The sequence below is a fragment of the Microtus ochrogaster genome, chromosome 6, assembly GCF_000317375.1.
Source record: "Microtus ochrogaster isolate Prairie Vole_2 chromosome 6, MicOch1.0, whole genome shotgun sequence".
In the NCBI taxonomy this organism is placed as follows: Eukaryota; Metazoa; Chordata; class Mammalia; order Rodentia; family Cricetidae; genus Microtus; species Microtus ochrogaster.
In genome coordinates, this window is record NC_022013.1 from 29,634,847 (window position 1) to 29,645,444 (window position 10,598).

The window sequence follows — 10,598 nt, forward strand, 5'->3', positions numbered from 1 at the left end:
TCTCTCTCTCTCTCTCTCTCTCTCTCTCTCTCTCTCTCCTCCCTCCCTCCTTACCTCTGTCCCTTTTCTCCTCTCTTCTCTCCCCAGTATTGACCTGACCTTCAGCCTTCTCCTCCTGTCTTTTATTTTCTGTTTATGCTTTCTCAAGTCGGAATAGGCGAGGGTCGGGGATGGCCTAGGGCTCAGCCTCCTGCCAGTACCCCAATAACCGTTCCGAGACCGCGCTCGGCCCTGCCAGCCTCTCAATAATCCGAGGAGGTGTTAATGGAAGACTTGGAGGCAAGGGAACCTCATAAAGCCACGAGCATCCCGAGACTTGGGCGCAGCCGGGGGAGGGGTCCTGGAGCCCCGCAGCGTACCCTAGCCTCCCGGACCCCCAGCCTGCCTTTGACTTGCTGAAGCTGGTACCTAAAAGATGCTGCCGCCAGCTGGTGCCTGCTGCATAGAAGGTGAATGGGTGGTAGCTCCTGGGGAAACTGGGCTAAGCTATTGATTGCTCACACACCGCCCCCCGCCTTCTTCTCCCCATCCCTCGCTCACCATCGATGCTTCTAAGCCCCGCATCGGAAACCCAGCAAGTTGGAGAGCGTTCTGCACTGGAAACCGGACTCTGTGACCCTTCTGCGAGGGGCCCCAAGACACCTGCCCCTCTTGGGTCCTTACTAAAGAGCAACAACTGAGAAAAACCTTCTAGAAGAAATTCTGCACTCGAACCTGGGCACTCAAAACGGCTATAGGCTATGGCAGGGACTGGCGGGGACCTTGTTACCTGGTCTAGATCCCGCTAGGACTGCGTAGCCCCGGGTTCCCTCGAGCCGCTGGTAGAGAAGAATCGGAAGCCAGACCTCTGGCCAATTATTTACCCCACTCCCCACCCAAGGCTCCCCTCGCAGTCGGAGATGGGGAGGCGGGGGATTAGCTTGGGCTCCCGCGCCAGTGGGGAAGGAGGTGTGAGCAGAGAGATTGGCAGCTCCAGAACGCCGGTCAGCGCCGGCGCCGCCCTCCCCCACGCCAGTCTGCTCCCCAAAGACCCCGCAGTCTTAGCCGCTCCTTGACTTGGCATGAGCCAAGGGGCTGGATGGGTTGAAGGCATTTGTGTGCCTCGAAGCCACCAGCAAAAATTACGGATTTGTGCGGGGATGGAAGCCAACCAGTCCCACAAGCTCTCCACAGTTTGGGGGCTATAAGAGACGGCTCAGGAATGATGAATCCAAGCCACCCCTCCCCCGCACGCTCACTCCGCACACTAAACAGCGGAGTATTGCTGGGAGCCTTAGAGACTGACTATGCCCCGTGCGTGTTTCACGGGAACACTTGGCTTCGTGAACTAGTCCCTCGGGTCAGTCAGTCAATCAGTCCCATCCGTTTACAGAACCGGACTTTCCCAGGCTCACCTAGTTTACTTTTTCTATCGTACCCTCCTGGAAAAGGAGGAGGACAAGACTCTTGGGTTCAGCTTTATAAAATAAAAATCAGTGAGCAAGCACTGGAAACTCTTGGGTTCTGTCCTATGCTGTGCCTTTTAATTTCTTTGGCTATCCCTTTCAGGTGTTTGATAAGGATACGCATACAGAGGAGGGAAGGGAGGGAGGGAGGCAGGGAGGGAAGAAGGCAGGGAGGGAGGGAGAATTGCCCCCCTCAAAGAGGAATCATTTGGGAATCTGGAAATGCATTTTAACCGTTGTAGGGTTGTGCAAAAGTAACACAGAGCTTTACCTTCTCCGCTGCCGACAGAGGTCAGCTCCCCAGCTTAGCCGTCGGTGGAAGGTAGGGAAGATAAAGTGGCTGATGGAAGTGAGCAGTGAAGGGTGATGAGGGGAGAGCCAGGTTCCTTTGGGGCTGCCCTGGGACCCTGCGACTTCTAACAGCTGCGGGACGCAGCGTGGCAAGTGTCGTTCATCGGGTAGGTAGGGAGCCTCCTTCCCCAATCTTGTCTGGAGACGAATCAAAGCCCCACCAAGTTTTGATGTTAGAAGCTTGTTGAGCAAAGGACTTTGCAGACGCCTTTGGAGAGGGGGCACTTCGCTGAAACAAAGACCCTTGGTAGAGCTAGTGAAAACTTTTAGGATCTCATTTGCTCCAAGCACCCTATTTGGAACTTCAAGTTTTACTTGAAAGGATAAACTTATTTCTCATCTCGACCTTCTTAATAAGTGGGGACAGTGCGGCTCCCAAAGAGAGAGGATTGTGCACCACTACTCACAGCTAGAGAAGAACTAGCCTCAGAAATCCATCTCCACCCCTGCTCTAGTAACCTTAGTTTCTTTGAGGGTCATTCTGTGTTAGAAACAACCCCCCAAATCAGTCTCTCTTGATTTACTGTGCCCAGGGGCAGAAGGAGGCTCCAGGAACCTTGAGAGTGGAGCTACACCAGAATTGATTTATATGGGGACATTTCTTTTCTGGGCATCAGCATGTGTTTCTATCTATGCACCCAATAAGAGAGCAGAGATTTTACTTTACAATGTGTGAAAACTATATAGCTTAAACCCTCTGTAGCGGAGCCCATTTATGTGGCAGTATTGTGTTTACTGTGGGAGCACCTGCCCTGCTCCCATCCGTTATACCATGGTTCAGAAGCACTGCAGACCTAAGATTCCTGGCATCAGGTGTAGGCATGAATAAGTGCCTCCCCTCCCTTGACCCAGCATCTACTGTGCTGCAAGTTGAGATCCCAAGAATTGCCAACCTCCAAGATGGCTAGTTTTTTTGGAAGGATTGAACTAAGAGGAAGAAAGAGCAGCCAGGGAGTAAAGGCTTCCCTGGGAGTTTCTTATATCTCCCAAGGGTCTTTTTTTCTAAACACTCTCTTAAGTAGGACTCCTTTTCAACATAATCTCTCCTTCTTTCTTTTCTAGATTCTTCAAGAAGATAACCTTTTTAGACTGTATTTCTTTAGAACATAACCTGTCCACCACCCATAAGACTATCTGGTTCATCTTCAATTTTAGTTAAAAAGTAGAAGTGCAATTGCTCCTGAACCTAAGAATGGGAAAGAAAGTGGCTTCAAGGAATTCTTAGGACACAGCTACTCCCTTCCTCAGAATAACTTGTGGATATGACAATCCCAGGCCCAATATAGTAGCATTTTAATCCAAGGAAGCTGCAGGCACCTTACTTGCATCTTGGGGGGTGCTTTCTAGAGACCAGGGTCAGAAGACTGGGAGACCTGAGCCATCAATGTGGTCAAGAGGCTTTGGGAGCTATTTAATACCAGGCATGGAAAGTATGTAAATAACAAAGTAGTAATTAAAGAAAATCAGAATCACTAGAAATTTACTTTCACATATTTTATAGCTAAGGACTTTTATTTGGGGACAAATATTGAAGAAGGCACTAGAACCTTTTGGTTGATTAAAACCTGAAAATCTCTGAGTGGTTCATGTCTGAGGGCCAGTTATTGCATAACTTTTCCCCTGGCAGACAAAGGGCCTCCCAGGGGCTGCTGCCCTGCAACAGAAGCAGAGAAGGTAAGAAAAGAACAACCCCTGGGAGATAATGCCTCGCAAGAGGCTGGACTCTCTCAGGGGAATTATCACAGTGGACAAAAGGTATGCAGAGCAAGGAAGATGTTCAAAGGTAGCCTTGCCTCAGAAATGTCAGAAGAAAATGGAGAGGGCTGTGTAGAGGGAGAATGAAGGCTGGGCTAAAGGAGGCATGTTTGGTGGTCTCACCCCCATATCAAAATGGTCTGAGATTCATACTGAAAGTGCAGATAGACAATGAGAGCATCTTTGCAGGAGGGTGTTATTTCTTGGGTGTTCATATCCTGCACTACATGGTATTATATCCTAAAGTTGAAGATACACATAAAATAAAGAATGTACTTGCTAGTTGCCAGCAACCTTCCTTGCACTGATGAGAAACATTGGGAAAAGCAAAGCTAAGGAAAACCCAAAGCTACTTTCATGGCCCAACTGCTACTTTCATGTAATAGGACAGTCATTATTTTCTTCTTAAACATATGCATGTGATCATGCAGCAAAAAGTCAAGGAAAATAATGTCCATTTTATGGATGTCTGTTTGAATGTTTGTACTTAATACTAAATCAGTGTTCAGATATTTATAACAGATAAGAATTCCAGGCTAAGACTTTATTTTCAAAAACGTAAGTTCAACTAGACAGAACAGATATAATGTTGTTGTCAAACATAAAAATAGGAGTTGAATTGCTTCTTTTTAGATGGATCTTTCACATTGACTTGGCCATATGGACACTGGAAAAGAAGGACAACAAATTATTTTCAAATTATTTAACAGTCACTGTGGGAATGTGCATGTCTCACGGTGGGACATATCTTGGGTACTAAACAACACAATGGGACCTTGGGTAAATAGCCCTAATTAGGGTTCAAGAACCATTTCCTAAGTGTATTCTTCCAACTTCAAGAATTTTACTGTCAAACCCCCAATCTTACGAAATCTATAGGTCCTACATTTATGCAACGCTGTCATGCATTTGATTAGGAACAGCTCGTGGCATAGGTAGGAGTATCCATAAATGTGAAGACTGACATTTAAAACTGTCTACAGTTCATATGTGTACTGGTGTCTGGTCTTTAATGAGAACGTGGACTAGTGAAAGGAAATACTATCTTCTTGCAGGAAAAAGACTCAAAGTGTTCTGTAAACAGTTGTTATCTGCTTACAATCTTAACCAAATAACAATATGTCTCAGTGGTATGCCTCACAATAGAAAAAAAATCCTCTAATTTCTTCTATGCTCAGAATAGAGGAAGGAATAATCATTCACTTTGACCATTAAACACAGGTATGAGTCTCCTGAATAAGCCTACTCAGACCTGCACCACTAACTTTGGAGTAACATAGCCCACAGTCCCTTTAAACACTGACTAGAAGAAGGGAAACAGGGAAGGACAAGGACAGGAGGGGAGGGAGGAGAGGGTTACAGAGAGGCTAGGAACTACAGGAAAGGAGAGCACCGGTCTGGAGACTGCCCAGGGAAGGGGGCTGTGAAGCAGAGAGTGGACCGCAAGCGGAGGAAGTCTTATCATTTCAGCAAGATCCATGTCTCAAATGATGGGCAAATGTCTGTTTCTTAAGATAACAGGATTTCCAGGAGTTGAGCTCCAACACTTTTCTTTCTTTCTCTTTCTTTCTTTCTTTTCTTTCTTTTCTTTCTTTCTCTCTTTCTTTCTCTCTTTCTCTTTCTTTCTCTCTCTTTTTTTTTTTTTTTGGAATTTTCTTCCTGCTCTCTGTGCTTGCCTAGTGAAGACAACTCTTTCAGACTTTGTGAAAGCTTTCTTCCCAATAAAGAGTTACTCTGAATTTCAAGTCTTAGCCTTTGGAAGAGCTGATGCTTGCAATGAAACGGTACAAAATTCCATTAACTTTAAAGGTCCTGTGTTGGTACTAACAGCTTCGTTGTCCTTTGCTGAAACAGCTAGTGAAAAGCACACTCTAGGTCTATTTAGCTTTTTTATATGACTTGTTGTTCAAATAATAGGTATTTATGAAGTTACAGAAGCTCAGCAAACTGCTTGGGTAATTCGAGAACTGTTACTCACGTGTCTGCAGGCAGAACCGCAGCAGGCACCTCTCTGCAAGTGGGCCAGCCTTGTGAACACCACGTACCCTGTAGCTGGGTCCACATAGCTCAGCTGGCCAGCCTGAAGAGTAATAAAACAATGTATTAATCTTTGTTAATGTTCATCATAGCTCCCTAGTAATATTTTTTGTCCAAAACTACTGTAAAAATAAGAGTAATACTAAATTTCTTTCCCAGTAATCTAGTGGCATTTGCAATAAAGAAGCAAATGCATTTCAATGTTATATACAATCTAACTGTATGTGATTAAAGGGAAAAACATACAGCTTGAGTAAAATGAGAAGCTGATGGAAAAACAAGAAGTCCGCTGTATGCAATAACTATGTAGCCACCTCTCTGATACTTTTCATCCCGCTTCTAGGCAACGAGCTCAATAACAAGTGATTTAGATGATTTTAAGAGCCTAAGAGGCTGAAAATGAACTCCACTCAGAAGCTGCAGTTACAATTTCAGTACTTACAATATGTGGATAATGATTTAAATCCGCAGAAAAGGTGCTAATCAAAGCCAAACAGCCCTTGCAGAAAAGCATTACCTTTGCTATTATTGAACACTCTCTATACCTTCATGATGTGTTGCTCCGCTACACAGTCCACACTATTTTCCCCTCCTCCCCAGCTTCCACTAATGCTAGCTCTAGTCTTACAGGAAACAAAGTATTGTTGGTTTAACAAGCTTGAGCAAAAGCAACTTCCAGTATACAACTTCAAGTGTCAGGGAAGCATTTTCCACCTATGCACAAGTATCACTTTAATCATGCTTCTTAGCCTCCAGATTTTAGAGGAAACTTCCCTATAAACTTTTATGTAACACCTTCATCTCCAGTAGCTCAGCATATCACTCTTGCATGTGGACTTTCATTAAAATGTGCAAGAAACATGCAGCAGGTCTTTAGACATACATTTTTCTTTTTCTTTTCTGTTTTTGAGACAGGGTCTCACCATATGGCCTTGCCTGGCCTGGAACTATGTCGTCCAGGCTCGCCTCAAGCTTACAGCAACATGTTGGATGAAAAGTATTATCAGCTATATCAGACACTTTTTTTAGTCATGAGCATCTTCAACTGTTAAGTGTCATATTTAATGACATCACTCATTATGGTTGACATTTAGACCAACTAATGTTGGTCCAAGTCTAGGTTTGCTCAAAGGCATTCCCACACAGATAGACCACAGTACTAAGAATCCAGCAAGTCTCAATGATGCTTTCAAGGGCTTCCCAAATCCCCCCGGGGGGGGGTGTCATATGACACCAGGTGCACTCAACACTGTAGAATGGCCCATTTCCGGGACCTCACTTCTTTTTCTTTTCAACTTCCCATCCCCACAAAGCTCATGTTTGAAGACAAATAAACAAAACACTGCGAAGTCTTGAGCAGCCTTCACTTTTTGTAGCTTCCATGTGTTTCCTGGGGACAATTATCTGGCAAGCTGTCCCTACGCACACGCTCTCTGCGTGTATATGGTGCGCCTCCGAGTTTGCTGACTGCCTATACACAATTGGCCCTCACTAAATGAGCCTCAGATAATGATGGCAACAAAGATGAGGCAAGCGGGCAGACAGTGACTGGGAAGCAAACCGTCTGGTGAGGATGCGTTCAGCAGCGGAAGAGCTATGAGGCCAGGCTGTCTTGAGGCATGGAGAAGTGCTGTGGTTTGGGAGCTCTGATTTGTGGCAAAGAGAACCATCAAGCTTGTTTGGGGTTTTATGTAGGGTCTCCCGGACTGTCATGTAATCTGTGAAACAATGATGAAACAGTCGTGGGTTCCCCAGGGAAAGCAAGTTCCTTTCTTCCCCCATGTTGAATGAACCAGTCTTTACACGCACTGAAAACAATGAGACTTCTGGGTTTTACTTTACATGGTGACTAGTGGGGACAAACTCCATGTGTCATATTTAAAATAAGAGTATGAGCAAGAATAATCAAATACTGCCAATAATCTCTTGATGAATCTTTATTTACTTTCAACCCCTGAAAAGGTCAGCAGATTCCCTGGGCCGACTATTGTCAAGGGAGGGATGTCAACCTTAGGAAACGGTCAAGGTTTTCCTCTCTACCTCTGTGGGTCAAACCAACCAAAATAACTCAGTGGTCTTATCAAGAACTATCAAACAAAGAGCTTACTATAAAGGTTTATGAGAAATAACTTTTATATCTTATAGAACTTAGAATGCAATAAATAATGCCATCTTCAAACTCTTGTAGTCTGAGTTGTCGGGAAGCTGCAGGGAGATAAAGATGGATATTAGTGGTGACAATCAATTGTCAAATCCACAAACCAGAAGAAAAGGTTATTTAAGAATGCATGCCGGGCGGTGGTGGAGCACGCCTTTAATCCCAGCACTTGGGAGGCAGAGGCAGGCAGATCTCTGTGAGTTTGAGACCAGCCTGGTCTACAAGAGCTAGTTCCAGGACAGGCTCCCAAAACCACAGAGAAACCCTGTCTCGAAAAACAAAGAATGCATAGGGAAAAATGCAAACTTGCCCGACAGTAATTTCCTCTGCTCACTTGGACTTGGGGACAAAAGATGAGAGGACATAAGGAAAAAATGCAAGGCATCTGTCTTGTCTTGTTTTCATTATGAAAGTCACTGCATGGCAGCAGGTAGCTCAAGTTACTGTGCTCAGGCAACATATCTGTACGTTTCTGTCTCCATGTTTCCATCTTTGGTTCCTTCACACCCCTTTCCCCCACCCAACACACTCACGCACTGGAGGGCGCGCGCGAGCACACACACCCAGAGACAAGCCTTTAGCTGGGACACTGATCAGAAACCGAGTGCCACTCTCATGCAAGAGTGCGGCCCGGTTTCTCGCAGGACCCTCCCAGCAGACGCACGACGCCAATCCGTCCCAGGCCGGAGGCCCTGGACCAACAACTCCTGCCCCTCCGCCCGGGGCTGCCTCCGCGGTCTAGGGGCTGAGCACGCGCAGGCGCAGAGGCCGCGGGGCGGCAGGAGCGGGCCTCACCGCGCAGGCGGCCTCGTGCAGCCCGGCGATGTGCCGCTCGGCCGCGGTTAACTCTTGGCTCGCCGGATGCCTCTGCTCTCCTTCGGACGCCCCCCGCGAGCCTGAACCGGAGCCGCCGCTGGCTCCTTCGGAAGCCGAGCTGAGGGTTGAGCTCGGCTGCTGTCGGAAGCCTTCAGCCCGAGGCGGTGGCCTCCCTAGCGCCGCTCTAGCCAGCGCCGGGAACCCACAGGCCGCCATGCCGCCGCCACGGTGGGAGGCGTAGCGACGCCGGGGAGGCGGGGCGATGGGCGGGGCGAAGCGGGAGGCGGGGCCTGTTCGGGGGAGGCAGGGCTGTCCTTCACTCGGCCCCTTGGAAGAAAAAAACGTGCACCGGAAGACTGGAACGAGGTGTCGTCTCCCGTTCTCTGTTCTTAAATTCTCTGCTGTATTTCTTCTGAGATAAAGGGGGAGCATTTTTATTTCCCGTCAGGCTAGGTTATAGCATAATCGTAATTATTTAAAAAAATAGAAAGTGAGCTGTGTTATTAAGCACCTTCAGCCCATATAAAAAAGGCTGTGTGTTTGTTGATCATGTGTGGAGGGAATAAAGCTGGAAGCACAAACTTGGTGACTTAGCTGGATCACTCTAGAATGAAACTCAAGGAAAAGTCTCCTGCTAAGAAAAGGTGCTGTTCACGTAGCGAAGTTTTCATGAAATCAAACCTAAAAGCCTGTCTGAAAGACAAAGTTACACCCATACTCCTACAAAGTTAATTTGGAGGAATTAGCACAAGCCCAGGAAATAATTTCATGTGTTAATTAAATTAACACCATGCCCAGCCTGAACCAGTATCCTGGGTTTCAAGAGAAGGGGTGTTGAATTAGTTAGTGATCATCGGTATAAAGAAGAGAGAAGAGACCAGAAAATGACTGAGCACGAGAGATCTTTGTAATGACGTAGTAGCTCTTCGAGTTGACCATGAAGTTTACACAAGTTTACATGTGGGAAGATAGCATAGAACTATACACACAGTGTTCCAATATTGCATTTCTGGTCTTCCTGTTGTAGCGCATGTGAATGGAGGCTATGGATTAAACCGGATTAGAACCTGTCTAATATATTTCCAACTCATGAATCTGAAATTATTTAAAATTTAGAACAGTAATAGATCAGAGAAATAATGGTTTCTAGATCACTGAATACAGAGACCCTTTCTTCAGTCTCTTATTCCCAATTTTAACCGTGCCCTTGATGTAGGTCTGGTGGTGTGTAGCTGTTATCCTAGTGCTCAGGAGGTGGTCGCATGAGGACTATGCATTTGTGACCAGTCTGGGCTATGTACTGAGTTCCAGTCATAACGAAATCTGGTCTAAGAAAAAAAAAGTCCTAGTTAGTCAATGCCTACGAGCATGCAAGCTGAGGATGCACTTTGTGTTCTCACATGTTACCACTGTTTGCATTCTTTAAAATAAAATCAAAGTTGAAAATACAGTTAAAAGAGATGAGAAAATATGTCACTACTAATAACTGCCAAATATTCTTGTAGTTTAATTATGATGTCATTTAGATATTGAGAAAATATGTCTTCAATTTTCATTTGATCTCCATATCAAGGTTACCTTTCCTTACACCTCTTGTATGCAAAGGCCCTGCTGGGCTTGACTCCTAGCTCATTCTCGTGTGTGTTCATTTCTTCTCAGATTCTCTCTGTTCACAGTAGCCAACACTGTATGACAATGAGATTATCAAGTCCAACCTCAGAAGGTAGGTGTGGGTTGTGAATGAGAATGGTCCCCATAGTCTCATATGTTTGAATATTTGGTGCCCAGTTGGTGGAACTCTTTGGGAAAGATGAGGATGTGTGGCCATGTTGGAGGAGGTTTGACACTAAAGGTGGGCTTCAGGGTTTAAAGTGCCCACACCATTCTCAGTTAGCTCTCTCACTGTCTCCCTGTTCCTCATGCTTGTGGATCAGATGTCAGTTCTCAGTTATTAATCTGGAGTCATGCCTGCCTGCCTCTTGCCATGCCCCACACCGTGATGATCATAGTCTATTGTAGTAATAAGAGCAGCGGGG

At 45.9% G+C, this 10,598-nt stretch overlaps 1 protein-coding gene across 1 annotated transcript; it reads right to left on the bottom strand.

The window, feature by feature from the left end:
* Window positions 1-4,080: 4,080 nt before the first annotated feature.
* C6H1orf53 (chromosome 6 C1orf53 homolog) lies at window positions 4,081-8,778 on the bottom strand. Its single transcript, XM_005348447.1, has 3 exons — window positions 8,542-8,778; window positions 5,530-5,631; window positions 4,081-4,218 (listed from the first exon to the last, which is right to left on the bottom strand). The coding sequence occupies exons 1-3, from the start codon at window positions 8,776-8,778 to the stop codon at window positions 4,147-4,149; spliced, it is 411 nt and encodes a 136-aa protein (XP_005348504.1). The 3' UTR covers window positions 4,081-4,146.
* Window positions 8,779-10,598: the final 1,820 nt, after the last annotated feature.